The sequence below is a fragment of the Centrocercus urophasianus genome, unplaced genomic scaffold (genome assembly GCF_019232065.1).
Source record: "Centrocercus urophasianus isolate 14NV4802_14NV808 unplaced genomic scaffold, USGS_Curo_1.0 seq_27, whole genome shotgun sequence".
NCBI classification, from domain to species: domain Eukaryota; kingdom Metazoa; phylum Chordata; class Aves; order Galliformes; family Phasianidae; genus Centrocercus; species Centrocercus urophasianus.
Window position 1 is genome coordinate 6,675,506 of NW_024884833.1, and position 27,646 is coordinate 6,703,151.

At 37.3% G+C, this 27,646-nt stretch overlaps 1 protein-coding gene across 3 annotated transcripts in view; it reads left to right on the forward strand.

The window, feature by feature from the left end:
* Positions 1 to 27,646, forward strand: part of FOCAD (focadhesin) — a 92,625-nt gene that overhangs the window by 28,520 nt on the left and 36,459 nt on the right. For all 3 annotated transcript variants that reach the window (XM_042826874.1, XM_042826875.1, XM_042826876.1), the window contains exons 13-23: positions 9,411 to 9,515; positions 9,921 to 10,022; positions 10,515 to 10,645; positions 12,298 to 12,424; positions 15,105 to 15,239; positions 15,541 to 15,591; positions 16,371 to 16,454; positions 17,936 to 18,068; positions 20,518 to 20,706; positions 20,967 to 21,088; positions 27,407 to 27,499. In XM_042826874.1, the coding sequence (XP_042682808.1) occupies positions 9,411 to 9,515; positions 9,921 to 10,022; positions 10,515 to 10,645; positions 12,298 to 12,424; positions 15,105 to 15,239; positions 15,541 to 15,591; positions 16,371 to 16,454; positions 17,936 to 18,068; positions 20,518 to 20,706; positions 20,967 to 21,088; positions 27,407 to 27,499 (1,272 nt within the window). The remainder of the gene's footprint in view (positions 1 to 9,410; positions 9,516 to 9,920; positions 10,023 to 10,514; positions 10,646 to 12,297; positions 12,425 to 15,104; positions 15,240 to 15,540; positions 15,592 to 16,370; positions 16,455 to 17,935; positions 18,069 to 20,517; positions 20,707 to 20,966; positions 21,089 to 27,406; positions 27,500 to 27,646) is intronic.

Genomic DNA, 27,646 nt, shown 5'->3' on the forward strand with positions numbered 1-27,646 from the left:
ATCTTATTTAAAAACTTGTAGCAAGACATTCTGGATCACAAAGGCTCTGTCTATGACAGGAAGAAATATGCATGGAGTTTTTTAAAGTGGTAAAATTCCAAGTAACTTATTCAAAGAGTGCAGTTTCCCAAAGGACAGTAGTGTTGCTTCTGGTCACTAGGTAGAATAGCATGCCAGTATTTTCTGAGTGAGGATGGTGTCAAGCTTATTCACTGTGTTGTTGCTTAATTATTTTCAATCAAGTAGAAATCCTCAGGACTTAACAGGTGGCTTTGCATGTTGTAAGTTAGAATATTAAGAATGGATTTTCTGTGGTGGCAGGTTTAAATTATGTCCTTAGAAGTGCAGGTTAGTTTTCTGGAGGATGTAGTTTTATCTGAGTCATCCAGTTCACAGCTATAAGAAGCCTTTGTAGATTACAGAATCACAGAATGCTTGAGGTCAGAAGGGACCCTGGACATCATCTGGTCCAACAAACCTCTTCAAGCAGAGTCACGCAGTACAGCTTGCCCACTGCTGTGTCAGTATGTCATTTGAGTATTCAAATGCATGGAATCTTCACAACTTCTCTAGGCAACCTGTATCAGTGCTCAGTTAGCCTCGCAGGGGAAAAAAACTGTTTCTTGTTGTTCAGACAGAGCATCCTGCATTTCAGTTTGTGTCTGTTGCTTCTTGTCCTGTCATTGTGCACCATTAAAATAGACCTCGCTCCATTTTCATTGCATCCTTCTTTCAGGAATTCACGTACATTGATATCATCTGCTTTCAGCCCTTAGTTCCCTAGGCTACTACTTGTCCAAGCTTTCTCAGCCTTTCTGTGTGTGAAGGATATTCCAGTTTCTTAATCATATTTGTGGCCTTTCACTGTACTCCAGTATGGAGAATGGAACAGGACCATAGAATCATTTAGGTTGGAAAAAAACTTCTGTACTGAGTCTAACCATGATCTTGACCTCTACCAAGTCCCATCACTAAACTACATCCCTTCATGCCATATCCACACAACTGTGAAATACCTCCAGGGAGAGGTGCTCCACTGCTTCCCTGAGCAGCCTGTTCTAGTGCTTGACAACCTTCTCTGTGATTATTCTCCTAACATCCAATTTCTGAACTTCCCTGATGCATCTTGAAGCTGTTTCCTCACATTTTATCACTTGCCATCTAAGAAAAGAGATTGACCCTCCTTTCTGATAACTCCTTTCAGGTTATTTTAGAGAGCAATGAAGTCTTGCCTTCTTAGCCTTCTTTCACTTCAGCCATTCAGACTCAAGAAGTGTCCTCAAGTGGAACTTCATGGGATTCAACAAATACAAGTGCAAAGTTGCCACGTGGGTAGTGGCAACCCCCACAGTCAGTATAAGTGAGGGGATGTAAGAATAGAGTGCAAGCCTGCTGAGAAGGACTTGCAAGGTACTGGTGGATGGCAAGCTGGACATGAGCCAGCACCATGCCCTCACAGCCCTGAAAGCCATCTGTATCCCGGGTCACATCAGAAGAAGTGTGGTCAGCAGATTTAAGGGAGGAGACCTTGCCCCTCTGCTCTGCACTAGTGAGACTTTACCTGGAGTTCTCAGCACAGGGGCGACCTGTTGGGGCATGCCCAAAGAAGGGCCACAAAAATGATCCAAGGGATGGAACGCTTCCCCTATGAGGACAAGCTGACAGAGCTGGGGCTGTTCAGTCTGGAGAAGAGAAGACCCCAGGAAGACCTGAAAGCAGACTTTCAATATCTACAGGGGGCTCTCTGAGAAAGAAGGGGAGAGGCTCTTTAGCAGGATATGCTGTGGTAGGGAAGGGTATATGGTTTCAAACTAAAAGAGTGGAGATTTAGATTGGGTATAAGGAAAAAGACTTTTACAGTGAAGGCAGTGAGGCACTGGAACAAGTTGCCCAGTGAGAAAGTGGATGCCTTGTTCCTGGAGGTAGTCAAAGCAAGGCTGGACCAGGCTCTGACCAGCCTGATTGAGCTGTGGATGTCCCTGTTCACTGCAGGGGGATTGGGTTGGATGACCTTTAAAGGTTTTTTCCAACTCTCAGGATTCTGTGATTCTTTCAAGCTGTGGTGATCTGTCTACATCAGAACTAAGAGGCCTTTCATAGTAGTGAAAAAGTCCTTTCTGGCAATGGAAAAAACAACTTCTGCCCAGATGCAATTATAAGGGATAGTTGAAACTTCATCATATTTTTTTGTTTCCTTAATAATCAGCAGAAGTCCATATGAAGTAGAAATTGTTTAAAATGCAAAACTTAAGCCATCGTTTGTTGATTGCCTCTAACCACATCACATTTCATTTGTTGTCAGGGATTGCAAGTGATGAGCTCTGGTCTTAGAAATACCTTACTGAAAAATAGGTTAAGTTTTCAGATTTTTTTTAGTAGTACTATATAAAGCAATCAGAATAATTAGCAATATAGCTGCTGCTTTGCTGGAAAATATTTGGTAAGTCAGAGAGAAGGTGTTTCCCTTCTCAGTCCTTACTAATATTTGGGTCTCCTTGGCTGCACTTTCTGGAGTTAGCACTATCTGCAGCAATACCACATTCTAAATATATGTATACGTATATGTGTGTATATGTGTATATATAATGTTTTAAAGGATCTTAATGCTTTTAAAAGCGGAAGGTATGGTCTGGCTTAGTTCAATTTGGGATTACCTGGTATCTGTCATGACCCTGACAAAGTTATTTTAGTTCTGTTTTTGCTCTATGAGTCCACAGAGTTACTGCTATACTGCACTGCAATGAAAAGGTTATGTTGTTTCTTGTAGGTGTAGCGGTCTCCTAAGACAGGAGGAATTTTTCTCACAGTTGAAGTATTTAATGGGAGACAGCTAAACTCATGCATAGGGGGAATAATTGATATTCTGATAAAGGAAAATGCAAGGACTGTGTGGTGACAACTGTCAGTACATGGCAGAAGAGTGCTTCAGGAACTGCTATATTTCTTTCTATTTTATTCCATCCGTATAAATAAATGATGGTTTGTAAGGAATGGGGAAAGTAAGTAGTAGAAGAGTGCTTAGAATGCTTTAGTATTAAGAGAAAAGCTAATCACAACAAAATAGTGAAGAGTTTTGAGTTTTCCTTTTCTTGGGCACTTGCCAAGGGATACTGTGAAAGGTAACATGAAGCATAGTAATTTGGCCATTCTGAATAGCAGGAGAGTCAGAGGTAAGAAGTAAGATGAAGAGATAAGCTATTAATCAAAGTTAAACAGCCACCTTTATTAACTTGAATCTGTTCATTTGGTATTAACACTTGAGCATCCAGTTTCAGTGCAAACGTGTGAAATGTAAAGAAGGGCTAGTAAATACAGATACACTATGAATTCCACATCTTTAATTCATGATCAAAAAAGCTTAGACAAACAGACCTCAGAGTTTAAGATTGCAGAAGGTAAATGAAGTGTTTACAGGACAGAATAAAAAAAGTGTGAGCTTTGCAGACAGCCTGTGGAATACCTCCTGCGCTACAGTGGGATATATAAAAGTGCAAAGGCATCACAGAGAGGGTCATTATATAAAAATAACTGTGTGTTGCTTTTCTTGTTGGTGGTTTTTATCTTTTTTAAGTGGTCAGTGTAATCTGTAATACTGCTGCTAGTGATATTCTGTTTGTGGCTTAGATGATTAGTGTTGATAGCTATAAATACTGAATGGAAAAGCCAGAAGTGATTGCAAAATTAGAAAAATTGTGTTTCAAGACAAAATGGAATCAGAAAAGGAAAATGTGTATTTAGAACCTTATCCGTTGTTTTCGCGAATGGATTCACTGCTACATAGCAGAGTTCACAAACAGAATCTCCATTTCCCTACTGGATATTGTTTTTATATGGAGTCCATAATCTTAGGAATAAATTAATGGAGCATTTCAGAAACAGATCTAGGCTTAAAAATAGTATATAACTTCTTTTACAGACATTATTCCAGTTATGCCTTGTTTCTGTTTTACCTTTCTCTTTCTATGAAGCCTACAGAGGACATCTGTATATGTATCTCCTCCTTCCTCACTAAGTAGTGGCATGGAATCCTTTTTGTGATGCATGATGAGGCTCTGGGCAGCCTGGTCTGGTGGTTGGCGACTGGTTATGGCAGGGGGGTTGAAACTAGATGATCATTGTAATCCTTTTCAACCCAGGTGATTCTGTGATTATGATGAGCAGTTGTATTAAATCTGTTTCTAGCTGATTCATTTTGGAGTCATGCTCTGAAATACTGGAAGAAAGTCCAAAAATCTTTTTAATAGCTTGGTGAATTAAAAGTAGTATGTTCGCTTTTAGATTGTTTTAAAGTAAATCACTGCAAAGGCTGCACTGACACATGCTGTTTATTAAATACTTAATATATAATCAGATGAATTTTCTTGTGCAAAAACAACAAAATTACAGTATGTGCTTACCCACTGCACTTCAGGAGAAGAAATTAAATCTTCTCACTGACAGGTTACTGGTGTGAATAGTAACACAAGTTTGATTAAGATTATTAATGACATTCTAAAGGATGTTTATTCTTTCGTGGTCTTTCAATGGCTGGAATGAAACAATGTAGGAAAGTCAATCTAAGGATGCATTATTTCATTTACATTTTTATTCAGAAGGAGACCGTGTTTAAGAATGTGTTGAAATGGTTTGGGCTTGCTCGTGCGGTACCTGGCCGTATTGTTGGAAGTCTGATTACGTTATCTTCAGACAGCATCTGTTAGGGAAATACTGTGTTGTAGTCTGATCTTATGGACAGATTCTTCATTGTCAGAGCTGACTGATTAAGATCCTGGTGGAGTACACGTAATGTTTCAAAACCTAGCATGCATCTTCTTAAAAAGTGCTTCTGTTTTTTGAGAAGGATATTTTTACAGCCTTTATTATTAAAAATTTATCTTCAGTTGTGCACTGAAATGAATGAACCAGTTTTACAGGTGTTTGTATTGTTCCATATTTTTGTCTTGTGACCTGGAGCAAGAAATACCAGTGTGCTGAATGCTGATGAAAACCTAGTCACTGCACTGTCTTGCCTGCTGGAGAACTCAACTGGTGCTGCCTCCTTACTAAAGTTCAGCCCTACATGTTCCAGAAATAAAACATGGAATACTTTGCAGTGACATAGTTTGTGCCTTTTTGGTTCACTTTTTCTGAGTTGCCTGTAATGCTCTCTTAATGTCAAAATTGACTCAAAACTGCCTCCAAGATAGGAGTTAAGCCAAAGTATGTGAGGCATGAGTTAATAAGTGATACTCTGTTTTTAGTAAGTAAAATGGAGATAGCATTACTGATATATTTGAAAAAATCTTGGGCAGAGCACTGTTTACTATTTTCTGGAGTATTTTTGTTGTATTGACAGAAGGGCTGTATAAGGGATAGTTCCCCTTCCATTGAATGCAAGAAAGTATGAAGGAACTGAAAGGGAGAAGAATTGTTGTCTTCTATCCCCACTTTTTGAAGAAAAAATGTCCTATAAAAAGAAAAAGAAGATAATTTTTAAAAAATCAGATCACCGAACAGTCATAGTCCTGTTAACAAATGAGAGTATTTTGTCTCATATGTAAGTGAGTGAAGATAGAGGCTGTTGGCATACATAGGCATGATTTTTGAGATGCAAATTATTATTAATAACAAACCCCAGAGTCTTGAAATCCTTTGTCAGATTGCTAAGGAGCAGCTTGACCCAACGGCTGCATCCTCCAGGAACAGTAAGTGCAGGAGGCATTGCTGACAGGCATCGTGTCTCTCTGCCTCCGCAGCTGTTTCCTAAGTGCTGAGAGCTAGTGAATTGTTATACTGGCTTTTTGGAGCTATTTAGCTTTTGATGAAGATTTTGCATAAATATAGCACTGAGAGTAGTCCCAGCGTTGTTTATCCATTGCATGAGAGAGGGGAGAGCAATTCTGTTTTTCTCCTGATCTTGTAATGTGAACATAACTTCAGAAGGAGCACACTTGAAGGACAGAGAATTAAAGGATATATGTATCTGGCTTTTTTAGCTTTAAGTGTTTAATCATTCCCCAAGGATTCTGTGTATTGAACTTTGTGTAGAATAAATGTCTTAACCATAAAGATAATGTGATTTGAAATGAAGTTCTTGTCACAGCTGAGGTAGGATAGGCTTGGTCAGACTGACCTTAAATGGTTTTTAAGTAAAATTAAGAATATTATTTCTTTTCAATGTCATTTATTTTGCATGTCATTCAGTCTGATTGCCACGTGCATAGACTGCTGCTGCTGAGAAAAGTGCAGGAAATAGTCTGTTGGATAGAGACCTAACTAAAGATGCAGTGGAGCATGTTAAGAATCTGCTTCTGGCAGCAGTGGTAAGAAGACGATAGGACAGAACTTAGGTAAGGAGTTTAAGTGTTATAATGACATCTGATAGCTTTATTACTGATACAGTCTTTGCAGAGCACAGCGCAAACCACTGACAGCATTAATCAGAGATGAATGTTGTTTAAAGGAACAGTAGAGCTCTTGGAGTTGAATGTATTCCTTGGAGTTGAGTGTATTCCAGCTGTAAAGATGCATGCCAAATATTCTGTGTAATGTTTTCAGAAAACTGTTCTTCCCTATTCACACGTGGTGCAAAAGCAGTGTGGAAGACTGTACCTCAGTGAAAGAGCATGCAATGAATCTCTCTAATAATTTGGTGACTTAAAATAATGGTGGAGGTTTCTGCCATTAGTGTTACCGGTTGCCTCACTTAGAGGTATGTAATGTTCACCATTTGTGCATCAGCAGGGTTTTCGCTAAAGATTTAAGTAACAGTAAATCAGTGGATTAATTATTTTTTCCTTAATGCTAAAGTTACAATAGGTGCCCAGAAATAAATGCACGTATGTCTACCATACTTCTAACTTCAATTTTTTTTTCCAGTTTTTTTTTTTTGCATAAAAATTCTCTTTTCTTAAGATTTGACTTAGCCTCAATGGATTCTTGATTTGAGGACACTGAGTGATTTTCAGGTCTTACTATACTTCATATTCTAATCAATTTATTAGCCAGTTTTAATTTTTTTCCTGTGTTTTAATTAACATCCTTTTCTCTTAGGCAGTGCTGCTGCCCTTCTCCTGTCAGTCAGGTGAGGAAATACAGCTAAACAAATGATTACTTTGGAAATAGAATGCGAATAGAAGGCAATTAATGAAATTCTGTGTTTTGAATGAAAGTTTAGTTTTCTGTTTGTCTGTATTAAGGCAAACCTTACTAGATTTTGACTGAGGCTAGAATTAATCAAACTCTGCCGCATGGTGATGGACTTGGAGTGAATTAATTCCTACACCATTGTATTTCTAAAAATATTGTCATAACAAAAACTACTTATGATGAAGGATTTATTAAGTACTGTAACAGCTTTGGATAAAGACTGGGCTTCTCAGGGGCATTTAAACTTGGAGGAATATTCTGATTAAAGCACATGTAGGAGTATAAATACAGGATAGTCTCCAGAGTCAGTGGACACAGGGATCCCACTTAGTACTTGTGCCTGAATTAGCTGTTGAAATGTGTTGTGAATAAAATTGAATGAAAAGATAATGGGCTTACTATGAACAGAGAAATAAATGATACTTCGGAAAACTATGGAAGAGGGAAGAACTAGGTCCTCAGCTTAAGTCACTTAAAGTGTTGTTCCAGAGTGGTGCTGGTGGGTATACTGTGGAGTGACTCCTTTAACTACTGTGATATAAACCAGTGTAATAGATCTGAAAGCAGGGATTTAGAGGATATTTACTTGTCATATGAGAGAATCAAAGAGCTGTGATATATGTTGCTTCTCAGAGAGTGTGTTATTCTCAGAAGTTTGTTACTTCTCTTTATACCTTTGCCCATTTTTCTGTCTAATTGTTTATTCTAAATGAGATAGTTTTTTGGTCAGAGAAAGGCAAATTGATTTCAAAGAAACTTGCAAAAAGCCAGCAGCTGTTCAGGTGAAAATTAGGTGTACGGTCACTTAAATGGAAAGAATTTTATCTGTCTCATCATCTGCCTTGAATTGTTTGGTAGTTGGTGTCACTTCAGTGTTAATAGTAGTTTGGAAATAAATTTATCCGTGCCTACCAATGCCTTTGGCTGCTGTGGTCTGCTGAGGCAAGGATATTAAGTTAACCAGGAGAATGTTGCTTAAGAATGCTGGTTAGAAACATTTATGCTGAGGCAAACTACTGCAGAGTACAGTATAAAATCACATCCTTTGGGTGACAGTGTTTTTTGGGGCCATCTGTTTTACCATTAACTATAAAGTAATAAAGATGTTTGTTATAGATTCAGGTTTTAGGGAGAGTAAACAAAAACAGAAAACCCTACTGGAAATTAGAGATGCTTGAGCTAAAAAGGTCAATCTGTCTCTTACAGTTTTGCATATTCAGATATGCTATTCTCTGCTACTGTGTTTTATACATGTATTGGTATGTACTGTAAGATACATAAGGGGAGATAACAAGTATTCTTCACTTAATTATCTAAGAAACCCTGAAAATTACTATAAGTATTTCAGAATACACTGGATTTTGAAACATACAGTTCTAGCCTAAATTCTTATGAAAGCATCTGTGCAGATTTGCAATCTATTGTTTTCATAAATGTAACAAACGTTGTGATGTGTAAGACAAAACTTAATTGAACCACTTTTTTTTTTTACATGAGGGTGAATGGTGGAAATTTAAGAGGAAATGGGAAACTTCTTGCTATTAATACTCTCAATTTCAAGAAGTAGAGGACATATGAATAACTGTAAACATGCGGTTTAAAGTAGCTGAGTTTTCTGTTGAATTTTAATTTCCCATATGGAATGAATTCTTCATAGATTGGTTTGTGTAAATAATCATTACACTTCCAAAAGAGAACATGGTATGGCATCACTACAGTATATGCTGTAATGAAACCTGCAGCATTTGTATTTCTTTGTGATATGGTACGTTCAAATAATATTGCATGGTGATTAAGGGATTCCTTTAGAAATTTACACATTAAGAAGATTCACATAACAAATTGATAAGTTAGGGCTTACAGATATTACTAATATTTCTGTAATTCCCTTTTCCAACTTTGAGCCAATTAATATTTGCTAATTATGAGAGTCTTTAAAAATATTCTCTACATATTTGGATCCAGATCATAATGGCATTCATTTTTACCTGTTTTTCTTGCAAATGTGAGACATTCATTAGCATTCTAGATTATTGCATTAGTTACAGCTGAACATACATAACAGTGTACTTCTAAGATGATTACACAGAAGAAATAAGTTACAAGAAATAAAAAATTAAACTGTGAAATTTTTCTTTGTTTTTATTATTACCAGAAAGCAAAATAATGCAGAAAGGTGGGAGTTCTTAATATAGTCGCACAAAGTCATTCTCTTGTATGTAAGACAATTACCAGTTGGCAAGCTAATTCTGAAGTTACTTTCTTCTTTTGTTTTATTGTAGGTCCCAAGTCTTATCCCTGTTCTGATATTTATATTGGGAAGACCTTTGGAGCCTGCACTTTACAGGGATATATTGTATACTTTGCCTTCACTTGGTGTACACAAGGTCAGAATGAAAGTTCTTTGAGTCAAATGAAAACTGCATCAATAAGCAATCATTTATTTACCAAAAAAAAGAAGTGATTTAGGCTGAGAAATCCATAGATTGCTTAAAATAATAACTGACTTGCATAGGCATTACTTTGTAATATTTTGGATGGAATATGCCATTTGAGTAAGGTGAAAAGTATGATATGCTTTTTTGTCTGTAGCATATCATTATTATTTTTAGATAGCCTAAAAAGATGTTCTTTAATTCATTGGTTTCCAGCTTCTTTCTGACATTGCTGTTGGACAGTTTCATAACTGTGATAGTTGGTCCAAATAATGATTTGTAGATTTGTGAACCTTCTTGGACATTAAAAAAAAAAAAAACAACGCAGTAACTTTTGGTTAACAAAATCTCTTCCAGGTTTGTGTAGCTCAGATTTTACGATCCATACACATGCTGGGGAGCGCACCGAAGCTTAGAGCTGTTACTTTGCGTCTGATGACATCTTTGTGGGAAAGACAGGTTAGAAAATCCTTGCAGTGTCTGTGGGTATAACTGCAATTTGTAAACTTCATTTCTTCTAACCAGGAAAGGAAATTTGTTTTGGAGCATTGCTTCCACTAATAACCTCATTTTCAGCAATATAATTTAAATGGTGAATGTGGTGCCTTTATTGATTATGTTTTATTGAAAATTTCAGTTATACATAATTCAGGAAAGCTAATTTTCATTTCAACAAGAAGAAAATTACGATTTTTGAGAGGTGGGTTTCTGTTTAACATAACATGGTAAAAACAAGACTTTAATAAAAAGGCAGTAACTTGCTTCTTTGTTTATGAGTCAGCAATAAAGATAGCATCTGCAAAAGTTACTAAGATCTCATTACTGCATTGAAATCTGATGAAGAAAAGCAAACTATGGTATGCAGTAAAAGTAGAATTTAGAAGTCAAGTAAAACTGGTAGCAATCAAAAATCTTGTCACCAAGATAATTTTTATGTTGAAATACCTTTAGGATCGAATTTACCCAGAATTACAGAAGTTCTTGGCAACATCTGATGTACCCTCTTTGTCAGTTGACAAGGATGCTCAATGGGAAAAAGTGATTGCTAAAGCTGCCTGTATAAGAGATATTTGTAAACAGAGGTAAGTAGAAGAGTTTGTTATCAATTTTGTGTCTTCGTGTGGGAAAACTTTTTCAGATAAGCTGCATAATTATTTCTAGCTAATCTGTTTGACTAATTATGGCTAATGCTATGGCTAGTATTTTTCTAGTTGTGCAAGACACTAACTCACGCACTGTTAATCTCAATTACTTACATATCATGGATTTAAAAGGATGTATAAGTAATTTTAAAGTTAGTGGAAAAGACCTATCTTCATTATAAACAAAACAAGGGTCCTGCAACAGATCCAGAACAGAAACCTAAAGCATACCAACTCCAAATTTTAAAAAAGAGTAATGCACCACTGGAAGAAATATCTAAGTCTTTTGATCTGTTCAAAGAAAGATTAAATACTTTTCTACAAGTATTTTTTTCATCATACGCAAATTATGGGTCTTTATTCAGATCTAGTACTGGCTGTGTAACACAGTAATTAATTATAGAATTACAAAATGGCTTGGGTTGAACCAAGAACCACAATGATCACTTAGTTTCAACCCCCCTGCTACGTGCAGGGTCACCAACCAGCAGACCAGGCTGCCCAGAGCCACATCCAGCCTGGCCTCCAGAATGTCTCCAGGGATGGGGCATCCACAACCTCCTTGGGCAACCTGTTCCAGTGCCTCACCACCCTCTGTGTGAAAAACTTCCTCATAATATCTAACCTAAACCTTCCCTGTCTCATTTTAAGACCATTCCCCCTTGTCCTATCACTATCCACTCTCGTAAACAACCATTCCCCCTCCTGTTTATACTCTCTCTTCAAGTATTGGAAGGTCACAGTGAGGTCTACTTGGAGCCTTACCTTTTATAAGCCAAACAGTCCCAGTTCCCACCTTTCTTCATAGAAGAGGTGCTCCAGCTCCCCTGATCATCTTAGTGGCCCTCCTTTGGACCCGCTCCAAGAGCTCCATGTCTTTCTTGTGCTGGGGCTCCAGGCATGGACACAGTCCTCCAGATGGGGCCTCACAAGAGCTGAGTAGAGGGGGACAATATCTCCCTCTCCCTGCTGGCCACCCCTTTTTTAATGCAGCCCAGAACACAGTTGGCCTTCTGGGCTGCAAGCACACACATCCAGCTTCTTGTCCACCGGGACCCCCAAGTCCTTTTCCACAGGGCTGCTCTCAGGAATTTCTTCTGTATAAGTCTGTATAAGTACTTGGGACTGCCCTGGCCCAAGTGCAGCTCTCTGCACTTGGCCTTGTTGAACCTCATTCAGTTCACTTGGGCTCACTTCTCCAGCCTGTACCGGTCCTTCTGGATAGCTTCCCTTCCCTCACATTTATCAACTGCACTGCTCAGCTTGGTGTCATCTGCAAACTTGCTGAGAGTGCACTCAATTCCATCAATGTAATCTTTTAGAATACACAACATTCTTACAAAAAGAGTTCCGTAGCTTATCTACTTGGTTTTTCATTGCAAGCTCTGTGCCTGCTGATCTACTTCTCTATCACTCCACCTTTAAAATTCCCAACTGCTTCATTCCATTTTTCTCCTTTGCATTCTAGTTTGTCTGTTTTAGTTATCAGTTTTATATAATTGATACTTAGTAAATTTTTCTGTACAGAGTACAGTTGTTTATATGTGTGAATACTGCCCTACTGCCCTATATCTTTGTGTTTTTTCCTTTAGGCCATACCAGCATGGAGCAGATATGTTGGCTGCAATTTCCCAGGTGTTGAACGAATGCACAAAACCTGATCAAGCTTCACCTGCTGCTATTGTCTTACAGGGTCTTCAGGCACTTTGTGAGGCTGAGGTAAAGTCAAATTACCTTATCAGTGTCTTGCATGTTTTTCTTGTGGATAATGTTACTTTTCCCTCAGTTGAATTTATTTTTTTTTCACAAATACAGCTACATAGAATTCTTCTCTCCCCGCATTACTTGACTTTTCCTGCAAAAAGTTTTACTGTTTTACTATGAATTTTCACTGCAGCAGGCAAGGTGGCTGGTTTAGAATTTAATCAGCCTGATAGTTTGTGTCAGAAACATTCTTCCAGGCATTTTTCCTTCAAATTTGAAAAAGAGCAGCTGTGTGGAACATAATTTTGATTAGATGGAAAGTATGTAAATCATTTGTCATATCTTCTTACTGGGCTGTCCTTTTGTCTTTTATTCACACAGTTCATCTGGTGCAGGGTATCAAATCACGTGTAGTGAAATCACTTGTATTATTTGTATTTTAAAATAATACTTTCATTACTAGTAATGAGGATGGGTGAGCATCAGATTGTGTTACTGTCTCCATCCTTGACGGTTTTCAAGTTGCATTGGATAATATCCTGAACAACTGTATTTGATCTCATAGTGACTCTTCTTGAAAAGGAGGTTGAACTAGAAAACTTCTTGCCAGCTCAACCCAACTGTCAAGATCCTATGATATCCCTGAATTAGGAGCCAAGATTCCTCCTTTTCAGTGATAATCCATATGTGGTGATGCAGATGTGCTGAGAATCATCCTCTAAACAAACTGTGGACTATGTAGGCTATGTCTAAGTTAGTGAACTATCACAATCACAGAACTAATAGTACCCTACAGGAGTATGTGATTACTTGTTCACTGCCAAGCAGCGATCTTAAGTTTGTGTGCTTCCTGACTCAGTGCAATGATTACCACAATGAAAGCGGTCCAATAAAAGAATGCAGCCATTACTGCACTGTACATGTCCAATCACGACAGTAGTTCAAGAGCAATACAGAAATGGCAAGTGTTCCATAGACATTATTATTTAATATAGATACGTTTCACACAATAGGTATTAAGAACCATTTTAAGAATGAAAATGCTAAGCATACTATTTTAAACCCTATTCCAGCATTTTTGTGGAAGTGGTTTCTGTTTGTTCCTTCAATCCATATTTCTTTGTTTTATTGATCAAAAAGAAATCAGCATAGCAGAGGAATATAATGAACTGAAATCTTATGTGAGAACAAATTATATTGACTGAGTTTGACATATAGATGTAATTGCAAAGCTGGATGTAGTTTAAAACTACTGTATTGCAGTGTTTCTGAGGGGTTGATGCTGGGTCTGGTCTTGTTCAACATCTTCATCAATGATCTTGATGAGGGGATGTGCATGGTTCTTGATTTTATTCTGGGTAATATCTGCAAGCTGCAGAAGTCATGGTTGGTTAGGGCAAAAAAGAGAAAAAGAGATTTTCTGTTGCATATCAAGTGCTGAAAGTGAAAGGGGAACGGGTTCCTCAAAGGTAACTGAATCTCGTATAGATTTTGGATATGAGTATTTAATTTTTAAAAAATGTATATATTTGAAGATCAGTTAAGCAGATACATAAAACTAAGCATATTTTTTACTGTGCTGTAACACTTCCCAGTTCATGTTGAACTTGAATAAGAATTCTGTTCTGGTGTCTTTTTCACTGCCTGCAAACAGTTTTGGGCCACTCACTACAAGAAAGACATCGAGGCCCTGAAATATGTCCAGAGAAGGGCAGCAAAGCTGGAGCACAGGTCTTACAAGGAATAGCTGAGGGAGCTGGAATTGTTTAGTCTGGAGAAGAGGCAGCTCAGGGGTGACCTCATCACTATCTATAATTCCCTCAAAGAAGATTGTGGTGAGGGGGGACTCACCTTCTTCTCCCATGCAACTAGCAATAGGACTAGGGAAGAGAGAATAACTTTCTGGTTCCTAACATAACTTCAAAGTGAGATTTGAAAGGATAAATTTTTCTGAGGACTTGGAATGCAGATGACAAGACTCCAAATCCATAATTCATAGAATAAAAAGTCGTTCCATGATTTTCAGACATGTTTCACAATTTTAAGTAACGCTTGGAAGTGTGATATTACTGACATCTGCATTTTCTCATAGAATGATTTCATTTTCTTATTTCTGATCCATTTTTGTTTAATTATCAGCTGTTTAAAAACTGACCTGCTTAGCACAGGTCTTAGTATTGTATTATTGTTTATTTTACTTTGAGTTCTCTGCGATGATTTCTGGATTCCTGCAGTTGTATATTCTTCCTTTCTGTTCTACAAATTTATCAGGATTTATTGTGTTTGAGCATTAAGGACATTTTGTTTTGGAGCTTTCTCTGCTTTCATGCTGTTAGAATTCCATAGACAGCTTGCTGTTAAGCTAAAAAATGAAGTAAAATAATTATAATGTACAAAGACAAATTATGCATCTGCATCTTTATTTGTATTGCTGCAGTTGCCCTATTTTTCCTACAGAGGAGCTGCTTTATCTGGTTCATCTAGAATTATTGTATACAAGTAAATTTTTAACATGCTTGTAGGATTTTTGATCTGGTTTTTTTTTTGTTTGTTTGTTTTTTGTTTTTTTTTTTAATACAACTTACATTAATTCATATTTACAAGTGATAAGAAAGAAAGCAAATTCTAGAAACAAACATTGTGCCTTGCAGGTTGGAATTGCTGTTATTAACACTGCCTTCCACTTTCCCTTCAGGTTGTTTGTATTAATTCTACATGGAATGCTCTGTCACCAAAGCTGAGTTGTGATACAAGACCCCTTATTTTAAAAGCACTGAATGAACTGTTTGCTCTTGTTCCCTCATTAACAGTGAATACAAATGAATATGAGGTATGTACCCCAGACTACACTGAATCTCTTCTTTCTTTATATTGTTGTATATGTTTGACAAATACATGTATATTTTTGCCTATCGCTACATTGCAGCCCCTACAATACACATTCCCATACCATTTCACAGCTTTAGTTTGCATTAATGAATCCTCACAGGCTGTTTTTGTAGTTCAGGCCAGTACCTTTTGTCTTTCTTAATTCAGTGCACATTAAAAAAGCAGACTGTGTGAAGTAACTTGATTTCAATTGCATTCTTGCTTAAAGAAAAACTAAATGTATGTGTTGTCTACTTTTATAGAAATTCAAAGCTCAAGTTCTCAGCTTCCTGTGGAAAAACACGCAACACAAGGTAGGTGACAACTGAAAATGTTCATTCTGGATGTCTATATTAGTAATGGTGTTAATAAATGGTGTCAGCAACTAGGTATTAGATTTGATACTTTTCCATCAAGAAAAGTTATCAGTTGTTTTGTGGAAGCATTTTCTTCTTGTTGTTGAATGTTTAAACCTGTTATTGAAGCAGTGTGATGTACAAGAAAAATGGTAGCTAGCTGCTAGTCCTGAGATTTGCAGCTCCCACGAAGGATTGACCCACCAAAGTAATTTGAGTCCTGTGATAGGCTTCACCATTGACATAGTAGAATTCCTTTGGCTAAGCCAAAACTGTGATAACTAGCTAATTTGGAAAATGTCTAAAATAAGCTTTTACATTACTTAGGTAAGTACAAAATGTAGAGATTAATTCAGACTAATTGCATTCGTATGTACACTGGGATATTGTAACTGGGAATGTTGGGCTACCATAGCCATAAAGTTAGTAGAACCTAAGAACTTTAGTTTAAACGTAGCTTGTATTTCTACATAAACTACACCTACAGCAGTAGTATAGTAATCAGTATGATATCAGGCCTAGATAACTGGTTTTATTAGTGTGCATTTTATTGATAAAGTACAAAGTAATTTGGAGAATATCTCAGGAAAGCACTACTGTTCAAAGAAAAGAGTTGGTTAGTCTTTTTCAGCATTCAGTGGTTAGTGGATAGGCTTTTTGTACAGGAAATGTTTGGTGTGTATCAGTGCTGTTTGGTGTGTTTGTGATTTTCATTTTTTTTCCTGCTAATTTTCTAGGATGCCATTGTAGCTGTTTCAGCCTACAAATCGCTCTCATCATTTGGCTCTGACGAACATACAATTCTTCATCTTCCTGAACAGGTAGCAATGTTGTATTTTTAGTAGTAAGGGACATCACTTGCATTTGTTATCAGTTTTATCCTGTGAGTGATGCATCATCTCTATGAGACAACTGAGAGTTTCAAAGTAAAGAGTGAGAATTCCTGCTAGTGCAACGATACTGATATGATTAGCATAACTAAGGTTTATGAGAGGGAAAACTTAAGAGTAGGAGCTAAGCAGTCAGAAGGTAGTTTTTCTTGTTTGAGTGGTCAAATCAGCACATGATTCATTAGGCACCGGATTTGCACTAGATGCTCTTATGATAATGAATGCAACTGAGTCTTTACACCAAAGAACACTCATGACCACTTCCATCCACTGCAGTAATACTCATGCTTTGTGCTCTTGTTCCTGAAATGGGCAAGTTGATTTGAGAAATTGGTGCTTGTTTTGAACTGAGCTGAAAACTTTACCAACATTAGTTCTATACTTCTACAGCACGGTATTTGTTTTTTGTTTTTTGTTTTGTTTTGTTTTGTTTTGTTTTTTTGTTGATTAAAAACCACAGCCAGAAAGTATTTGAGATCACTTATTAGACATCTTGTTGAATATGTAAAGGGCTGTTAAAATCTGAAACTTCAGTCCGATCGGTTGAATCAATAACCTTACAAAATGGAACAGTAGAAGGAAATGAACAAATACGATTTTCTTTGTGAATTATTTTCTCTTCTGGAAGAACATTGTAGGGTGGCAAAGTTTACTGGACAATACTCAGAACTCCATTGGTACTTTATAATATAGTGAATACGTCTGTGAGATTTTAGTTCCTGCATTATTAAGGAGTGGGCTCAGTTTGGGAAATATAACTGCATATTATGAAAATACAGAGAATTAAAATTAAAAAAAACATACTTGCTGTATATAAATCAGTTGAAAGAGTTGAGCGCAAGCCTTGCAAATGAAAAACATGTTTGCAGAGAAGAGCACAAGACAAAATAAGGGAAGTCTCCTACCACTGTTGTAATGCCATTTCTCTTCTGTGGTGATATGTAGTTCAGTATTACTTGTACTGTTACTTCACAGTTATCAGAAAAGAAATATATTTCCATTAAACATACTGGAAATATTTTGCAGTTCTTCAAATTCTGAAAATTACATCAAAATACAATATGCAGAACATTTTTAGTATAATGTATAAAGCATGGCTTATTTCTGTGCTCGGAGAAGAATGAGAATAATAATTAAGTTTTAGTAATACTGTTTCAATCTGCAAGCATCAAGACTAATTTTATTACTGCAGATATCATGGATTATATATTCATGTGATTTTTATTGACCAGATCTGCATTTCATTCAGGTAGAAGGAAAGCTTTAATTCTTTCAGCCCCAGTTAATGAAATGGATTGAAATTAATGAAATAGGAACTTTCCGTATTTAGTTGCTGTTTTTGATGTTTGAAATCATGAAAGATAATGAGGATTCAGAGATTTGTTCTGATGCTTCTATTTTTAATCTTCTAGGCACGAATGGAAATTAACTCAATGGAGGAGACAGATGTGAATGAAGATGAGGAAGAGAGGGAGGTGGATCTTTTTGTTCCAGGTTCTTCGTATATCAAGTTGCTGTCTCTAACACCGGATCCTGTATTAGGAGGTACAGTGTGTTCGGTGTTTAAGGTTGTTTTGTGGATTTGTAACAGCAGTGACTGTACATGCGTTTGGCTTTCTTGTAATAACATCATGTTGAAGCACAGGCTGTTGTTTTTTTTTTCTGTCAGCTTAAAACTTCAGAGGAAAATAAGACCTGCAGCTCAGTCTGAGGAAGAGAGCGGGTCAGAGGTCCTGGTGCTGGGGAAAAAAAAAACCAAACACTTCCAATGCTTTTTAAAAATCCTTATTTATAATGTCTAGTCCACTAGAAAAATACTGTTGCCCATGATGTATTTTCTGGTGTCCAAATAGCTGTTGTCTCATTACAGTGCCAAGAGGAAGGGCTGTGCAGGCATTCTTAGAGGCAGCTGTCTATTTTAGTCTATGACAGATGGAGGGGATAAAAAAAACATATGATATTTCCTGATATGAAATAGATTACATGCTTTTTTACAATTTATAAGTAAAATACTAAAGCAATGCAATATGCAAAATCCATTCAATCAGTGAAGATATCAGTACTATGTTTATGTGTATGAAAACTGAAGTATCCCTTATGAGTTGTTTACCAGATGATACATTTGTTTTGACAACTAGGGAGTTGAATCACCTTTAGTATTTGTTGGTGGGTGTTCTTTTTTCTTTTTTCTTTTTTTTTTTTTTTAATTTGAGTTCACTCAATTACCATAGTTAATGCTGTCTTTCACTTCCAGTCTTCATTTTCTAACACATGAAGTTAACAGAATGTTACTGAAATTAATTTCAGCTTAGTAGATGAAGGACCTGTATGCTTTTTAGGAAAAAGATCTGTTACTCAGGCTTTCCAGTGAAGCCTTTGCTTGGGTGCATCAAAGTTTAAAGGAAATATTTGCTTCCATTAGATACCCCTCTTATTTTTTGTTGTTGAATCCATAAGCTCTCAATTGCATTTTTTACTTCTTTGTCCCTCCCTCCTTGTTAAGTCCTTGCAAGGGGAAGAAAGTCTTTAAATTTTTTCAGCATCCACATGCCTCTTCCTGAAGAGATGAACACATCTGCTGTGGTAACTGCAGTTAAAACACAAGCTCCAAAAATAAGATGGTCCTGGTTCTGGCAATACTATTAAACTGCGGGATTTTCTTTTTTTTCCAAGAGTTTTCCCACTCTGTGTGAGGAAAATATCTGAAACTGCAAATCTACAGGATGCATTTCTGCAACAGAGCTGAGAAAAATTACAAAACAGTAAAAGTAAACTTTCTATGGCCATTAGTTAGAACATGCTGCAATTCCAATTTACTATATAGTACTGTGAATTCTGACATTTTTCTCTGAAGGATGTTGGTCTTATATATGTAGTTTCCCTTCCTGCTATAACACAAAGACTTATCAGATTTACTACTGATCAGATTTACTACTACTCTGTTGTCATAAAATCATAGAATGGCCTGGGTTGAAAAGGGTTATGAAGCTGATTTGGAAAAAAATATTGCTAAAAATTATGTAACCATCATGAAAATAGGAAATGTAAATGTTGGAAGCTCCAGTATAAAATATTGTATTGGAATTGGAAATATATTCCAAGCTCATATGGGTCCAATGAAGGATAAGTGAATTAAGTCTCCACTGTTTTCAGTGTAGTCGAAGCAGTATTTAATTTGGGAATTTGTATGACAAAGTTTCAAGCTTAGTTGTTATAAATCTCCTTAAAATTCAGTTATATAACAAAAGCATTAACAGACTCTTGAAGGTACCGAGTTTGCAATGTTCAGGTATGATGCCAACTCTTAGCTGCAGTATAGTAACACCGTACAGTTATGTACATTGATGGTACAGCTCGGAAACACCTTTTTGCTAACATCTGCCTTCAGATCCACTATACAAATGAATAGTAACATTTTATTAGTTCTGTAAATTTAGAGCCCAGCTAGACCACAAAATGCATAACTTAAGCACGCAGCACTCAGCATCTACTGCTATAGTTATAGAAATCAAGGTAATACTTCTTTTACTGTATATTCCTTGAATGCACAGACGTTGTCTTTCCATGTACTCTTTTTGCACTCTCTTTTTAAATCTGTTTAAAAACAGTCAAGTTTCAGAGACTATATTTATTACTATGTTCTCACTTGTTCTTCTGCCAGACTGTGCCAGTTTTACCAGTGTAAAGGTAAAAAGATACATTTCAGGAATAGCTCAAGGAATAGTTAAGGCTGTTTTTCTTCTCCACCTGCACATATGATAAGACTTAGTGCCGTTTGAAGTGACAGTGGCAGCAAATGTGGTTTCAGAGAGACTTGCCAAGGGTTCTCAGTTCCTTGACCATGAGCTCTCATCTGAATATCATTACTAGATTAGCAAATCTGCCTTGAGGCACAAATGTCAGTCATCTTGGGTTTTTCATTATTGGTTTGTTTTCCCAGTTATCAACTCTGATGTCCCTTTTATCTCTGTTCCTTTCCTTGCGATTCATCTAGCATTTGAAGAATTTGCAACATCTCTAGTCAAACAGGAGATGACCAACATGCCCCGAGGTGTGTATCATTCTGCTTTGAGAGGAGGGGCCACACGCACAGACCAGGGGAAAACTGTGGCAGGTGTTCCAAATTTCTTGTTGAAAATGTATGAGAGGAACAAACAACCAGGAATGACGCCAGGCCTTGCAGGTAGGCTGTTCCTCTTTTGGAGTTTGGCAGTTATGCACACTTTGACCCAGTTATTTCTCAGATTAGAGTGAATCAGTTTAAGAGACGGTGTTGTCTTAGGTTGCTTACCTATGATTACATATGCTGGGTAGGCTCTTGGATTGTTGACTGTATTTATTTGACTTTCTTTTTGAGTTTTCAGCTGTCATATGCAAGACTTCTAAACTATCATGAGTATTTTTTACTGAAGTTTTTTTTTTCTCCTTCTCTCTTTCTTTAAGCTGGCATGTTGTTGTGTTATGACCTCCCAGTCCATATGGGCAGAGATGGCAAGCCTATTAATCGCTTTCTGGCTAGCAGAGGACGCAATTTCCAGCAAATGTTGGTAGCCCTCATTCACGAGGTAAGTTGCTGGCTTTTTTTTTTTTTTTTTTTTTTTTGCCTTTCCATAGATATTGTGCTTCCTTTACACTTGTTTTTTGTGATAATTAGGAAGTAGCTAAAGCAGTGACATATGTGAATGTATCATAATTAATTAAAGGTGCTGTGAGGGACATTTAACTTTAATTGAACGTTTTTGAGTGTTTACTGCTGTAGTACCTCTTCCAAAATCAGAAGCAGCAGAAATTGTCAATTGCCTTTGTCTGACTTGCAGAAGTACTTAGGCTTGCCTATACCTGTTGTGTCTCACCTCTTCTAGTTGAATAGAAAGAGTGAGCAATGATGGGATTCAGTGGGGAGATTACATTTATGTCTTGTGTTTAAGAAACATTTAGATGTTGTACTAAGGGACATGGTTTAGCTGGGAAATACTGGTGGTAGGTGGATGGGTGAACTAAATGATCCCGGTGGTCTTTTCCAACCTTGGTGATTCTTTGATTATTACTAACACTTGCTATTCTATCCTGACTCTTAATTGTTGCAACTCCCTGACCTGTTGCAATGCCATACAGTTACACAACCAAGGAAAGGCTTGAGTTGGATGGGGACCTTAAAGATAATTTAATTCCTTCCTGCTGTGGGTAGGGCTACCACTCACTAGAACAAATTGCCCAGGGCTATCATAGCTTATGATTTTGTTAAGAAATGTAAAATTTATATTCTGACTTAGGCAGAATACCCATAAATAAAAACAGTGTATGAATAGCTGGGCATTTTAAAGATAATTTTTTTTCACCCACAGCAATACCAGTTTCTGTTCTGTTTTTCAAGGATAGAAATCTTGAACAATCCTATGATCTCTCCTCTCTCTGTTTTATGCTCAGGGAGTTTTGTGCTGTTAGATATTATTTGATTGTAGGCTATTTCACATGAAAGAACACAGAATGCTTTGTGTGTTGAGACTGAACCAACCCTGTGTAATTAAAGGAAATGTCACATTGCACTTGCTACAGAAGTTGGAAGAACTGGAGTGAATGTGGTATGGTTTGTGGGGGGAATATGTCTGGGTGCTGATTTTGGTCTGTCACTATCGCACAACAGGTCTGGAGCCCATTTGCTGCAGAGTTCCTTAAGGATATCAATGAACTGCTGAAACAAAACAGTGTTATTTATAAATTATTATTATATAAATAACTATAACAAGGAGTTTTAGTCGGAAGCTTGCGAGCAAGGAGTTTGAGATTACTGTTTGCAAACTGAAAGCTTGACACTGAGCACGTGTGTATGCAGTGGAAAATCTAGGGAGGCTGTGTTCTGATCCTGAGATGTGTCAGCTTGGCTCTGTCTTGGCTTTGCCCTCATATCCTGACTCCTGACTGTTCACATTATATTTCTACTGGTACTCTTTTGGAGCTAACTGGCTAGTTCCATCCCTAGCAAACCTGTCTTTAACATAGCTTGTCTGAAGTTTCTAGACAGATGCTGTGTACTATGCTGTATTTGGCTTCTTTTACCTAGGGCAAACTTCCAAACACATAATGCACATAAACTTGATGCGCATAATGTCTATATCCCATCAGTGGGCTGGGATACAGCATCTCATCATTTTGAGCCCTCTGAACTGGAAAAAGAGCCACAGAAATTAATAAACAGGTCTTTGAACAGAGACAGATGTCAATCTGCAGTAGATGGTCTACAATCTATCTACCTACCCAGCCAGCTTGTATTTCTTTAATGGAGATGATGGGAGCAGTTTATGCTTCATGCAAAAAGCTTATGAGACAGGCTGCTTTTGGCACGCAGATGTTGTAAATAGTGGTTTTGACAGGCTGAAGTGGCGCAGTATTTTTAAAATGCAGAAGGAATATGGTCTGGCCTTTGCATGTTCATCAGTATACAAGTGTTTACTATTTATTGTAAATACGATGGTTACATTGCCATAATAATAACACTTGCAGACGTTATTGCACAGTTGAGCATTACTTGTGTGTAGTATAGTGATAAATATGCTGCTTAACAAATAATCGTGTTACACATTCTACATGCTCACAAAAGAAACAATCCCTGTTTTTGTGTTAAGCGTGCTATGATGGTATGCACCTTGGAACAGCTTTTTCTATGTTCCTTCTGGTTTGATTTTAATATAATCGAGAGATCCAAGGACGTGTTTAAACCTTGTCCCTGAAGCACTTCAGATGGTAATTCTAGAAAGGAATTTTCTGCAGTGTATTCTTTTGTGCCTAGATACTTCAGAGGATGTTATTCACGTTATGGACCATTTTGTGCTGGCTTTCACTAATGAATTTATTGAATGTTTCTCCTCCAGTGATGAAACAGTGTTCAACAAGTAAGTTTGTTGACAGGTTTTTGATAATCTCCTCTTCAGTCCATTGTGGCTTAGAGAAGAATGACAAGTATTTTCTCACAAAGGAAGACTGGCAGGAGTGTTTGGAAGTTTACACATACAAGAATGTTAAAAAAGAACCTCTGAGCAAGATTTGAGAAGCAAAGAGATGTTGCAACACTACTTTGTTGATATGGAAATGTAATGCTAGCTGTATTTATGAGGTCTCTGAAGCTACATTTTATATGTCCTTGTGTGAGAGGAGTGTTTAAATTCACACACAGGCATTTCACTGACATGAATTAAGTTTCAAACACATTTCCATAGCCACTTATTTGTTAGTGAGATGAGCTGAATCTAGGAACCAGTGAGTAGGTGGACTATCTAGGTGGAAACCTATTGTGCTTAGTAAAAGAACTCATTGGAATTCACTATATTTCTGCCAAAGAACAGATTTTAAGATGGGTCATAAATTTTGATATTTCTGATTCTAGACCTCTAGACTGAGGTTTGTTCTTTAAATAGTATTATCTTAATTAGATACCCAAGAAGTGATAGAAACAGCCTTTGATTCGCTGAAGTTTTGTGTGCCCTCTGCTACCAGTGTCTCAGTGCCAAGTGAGCAGTGTACAAAGATTTGTGGCAGCGTAAAGATGATGGTGCTGAAAGAAAACTCATGCATGTCATGATGTTTACTTTTTACTGAGAGTGCACTTTTTAAGCATGCAGACTGTTTTCATTTGAAATGACTTTCCGGTGTTGCAGAAGAATGTGATAGGTGTTCAGAAGCACTCAAGTACTTCAGTAGTATCTCCTGTGGTTTGTCAGAGCTTCCTCTCTGTATTTTGGTCAACACAGTCTTTGCTTGCGTGTCTTCAAGGTGATATGTCCATCTGAAGGTTTTAAGCATCAGTCAGCAGACTCAGACGACTAGCTCCTTGCTCAGGGTGTTTCTCACTGCCTCAGTTATTGCTAGTTATTCAACACTAGCTGTTAACCACTGTGTATCCAATGACTGAGAAAAAGTAAGGAGGAAAAATAAAGACAACTGGTATCTTGTACTGAATACTGAGTATCAACACAACTCTACCTGCTAATCTTTAACACTGTGTTCAGTTACTTGAGCGTTCTTTGTGTTGTGGTTCTGTTTTCTCAATCTTTCTCTCATTCACTAAATTCATTAAATATTTGTTAATCCATCAGTAGTCGCTTAGCAGTTCTGCTGGTCATCAAGCACATTGCAGATTTTAGACAAGATGTGCTACTAATATGTTTCAGATGAAACTGTATTGAAATGCAAAAATATACATAAAGCTTTCTTATTCCTGAGTGAGCAGATTATGTGTCTTGAAGGCCTGCTCTTCCTCAGACAAATATGGATTGCCTGATGAACCTTGTAATGTTCACTCAGATTTTTCTAGTTTCATGCTGAAGTCTAAAACAGTATCAGAGTAGAGACAAAGAGTGAGATTGGTGTTTCTGCAGATGCTGTGGGAACCTATGGCAGTTCTGACTGGACCCTTTGGTCATCAACATGCTGAATAAGTTGATAAGCAGAGGCGAGACAGGATGCATGAATAAAATTTTGGAAAAAAAGCACTAGTGTTATTGATGCATTTAAGGATGTTTTTTCTGCAGTGTTCATGGGATTTATGGAGAAGTATGTCATCTCTTTTACTTTTGTATTGTATTCACTTGTATAGGTGTATTTGTAGTTACTTTTAAGTTGACGTGATTACAGTTGGAATGAAGCCTTAGCATAGAACCATATAAGGAAATAATATTATCTGCTCTGTGTGAATCATGAGGGGCATAAAGCAGAGATGAAAACAGAACACAGATAATTAACAAGCAAGGGAAGTTTATTTACTTATCTAGGTTGATTATTCAGAGGAAGCCACTGGAGACGTGACAAAGAAGATCTTTACATGCTTTGAAACATGGAGTATTTTACATATTGAACAGTGGCTAGTCTTCATAATAAATAAAGAGAAATCTAAAGAAGAAATAACAATCTTGCCAGGCTTACTCCCAGAAGGCTACTAGCTCTGGATGGATTTTTGTCATCTGAAATCTGGGAATATAAGTCTCTAAATCCAGTGTGGTTAGAAACTGGCATTCCTTTATTCCTCACGGTTCCTACCAGGCAACTTGACAAGCAAGCTTGCATGCTGACTTCAGATTCTACCTCTGAACAGTTAAGACATACGTATGCAGTACATAGGCATAGATACTCATTATTTTTCAAGGACTCATAGATATGTGCTCATGTCCCTTTGGGCATGCCCAGGAGTATCTAGGGTGGTCAAGTACTCACCTAATTCTTCCCTGTTTCCACCATCAGCTTTACCACCTTTTGACTAATTTTTCAGCTGCATTTCTCCAGTTTGGAGAATTTCCATTGCTTACTAGGCCAGAGTGAGCAACCTTTAAAACAACATATGTGGAATCTGAGGAAGATGTCCTTGCACCTACTGAGGCAAAAGATGAAGTATTCTGTTATGTCTCCAGTGCAAAATTACTGAAGAAAACAAGACTTCACCTGCTAAGGTTGAAATGGCAAGTTTTAGAACTACCACTTATGGATCCCTTTTGCTAAACAAATTGATCTCTTGATAAACAAACCAACCTGTATCACTTCACACTTTGTTTAATCAGTTATAGGGCAAGTTTTTCTGTAAGTCAAGGAGTCTGGCATGTTTTTAATTTAGAAATGAAAAGTGCAGGACTTAAACAGAGGCTGCTGAAATATATTCATCCCATCTCACCTTAGGTTGACAAGTTTACCTTTCTGTTATTTAAAGCTCGTGTTTAATCTATTGCTCTACTTACTGTTAAGCTACCAGTGACTAGAAAATGGATTGTTATTGAAATTCAGATTTCATTTCTGTTTTTCAGTATGTATTGAGAATGTATTCACAGAATCACAGAATCACAGAATCACCCGGGTTGGAAGGGACCTCAAGGATCATGTAGTTCCAACCCCCCTGCCTAGCAGGGCCACCAAACACACACATTCAGATCAGGTTGCCCAGGACCCCGTCCAGCCTGGCCTTAAACACATCCAAGGACGGGGCATCCACAACCTCCCTGGGCAGCCCGTTCCAGGGCCTAACCACTCTCCTTGTATAGAACTTCCCCCTAACATCCAACCTAAATCTTCCCTCCTTCAACTTGGATCCATAATCACATCACTGTTTGCCATAGCACTTACTGAAGAGAGCAACCTTGGGTTCTTGTGGATTGACTATGCACATTCATTAGATTGTGTAATTGTCTTGAGTCATTCATTCCAGTTTTGTGAAGCAGAGGCTGCCATACCTATGTGAGATTTGGAAGTAGACAGGGACAGTTGCATATTTATTTAAACTGTCATTGAGGTAGTATTGTTTTCCTCCAGTTTGTTTTAAAATGGTTCTTCCTAGGAACCTAGGACCTTCCAATTCCTTGTTGTTTTTTATTGTTGTTTTAACTATTTATAGGAGATTTGAAATGTGTGCTTTGACATAATTGTATCAAACCCAATTAATTTTTTTGATTCCTTTTCAGTAATCACTCCTGTATTTAGGTTGTCGAGTATTTGCATTTATTTCACATCTGTTTAAAGCTCTTAGAGGCACCTAAGAGGTACAAAAGTGATGGCAAACATAAACTGTTCCGTCATCTCTGTCATGTATGCATTTTTTGCCTACAACTGCTACAAAGTGTTTTGCTTATTGCTATGTATGACTACAGTGCTCTCTCTGGTACCAGTTATATTATGAACAGTCTGAAGTATTGAATGGCCTGGGTACTGAAATTGGGAAGGAACTTGGTGTGCATAAAACCAGGAAGAGGAGAACAAAAAATATTACCCATTTTTATTTCCCACAGGAATGTATAGTGACATGCACATGTTAGCAAAATTTTGCCCGCAGATCACAGATTGAAGAACGTATGTTTTGCATATGTTAGATTTAATATAACCATTTCTATCCTTTCTCGTGTGTTGCACAGGTTAACATTCAGCCTTCTGAATGGCACCGCTCTATACTGCTGCCGCAGTCTTGGTTGGGATTCATGAGCCGAACCTACAGTGCAGTCCTACAGGTAATTGTGAGGTACAGAATACTGTGCATATTAACACTCATTCAAGGTGCACGTGTCTTCATTTCTTCCAGCAAGAGCATCCATGTGATTCAGCAATTTAAAAGTGAAGCTTGAAGAGTTTAATAACATTTGTGGAAAAGGAAATAA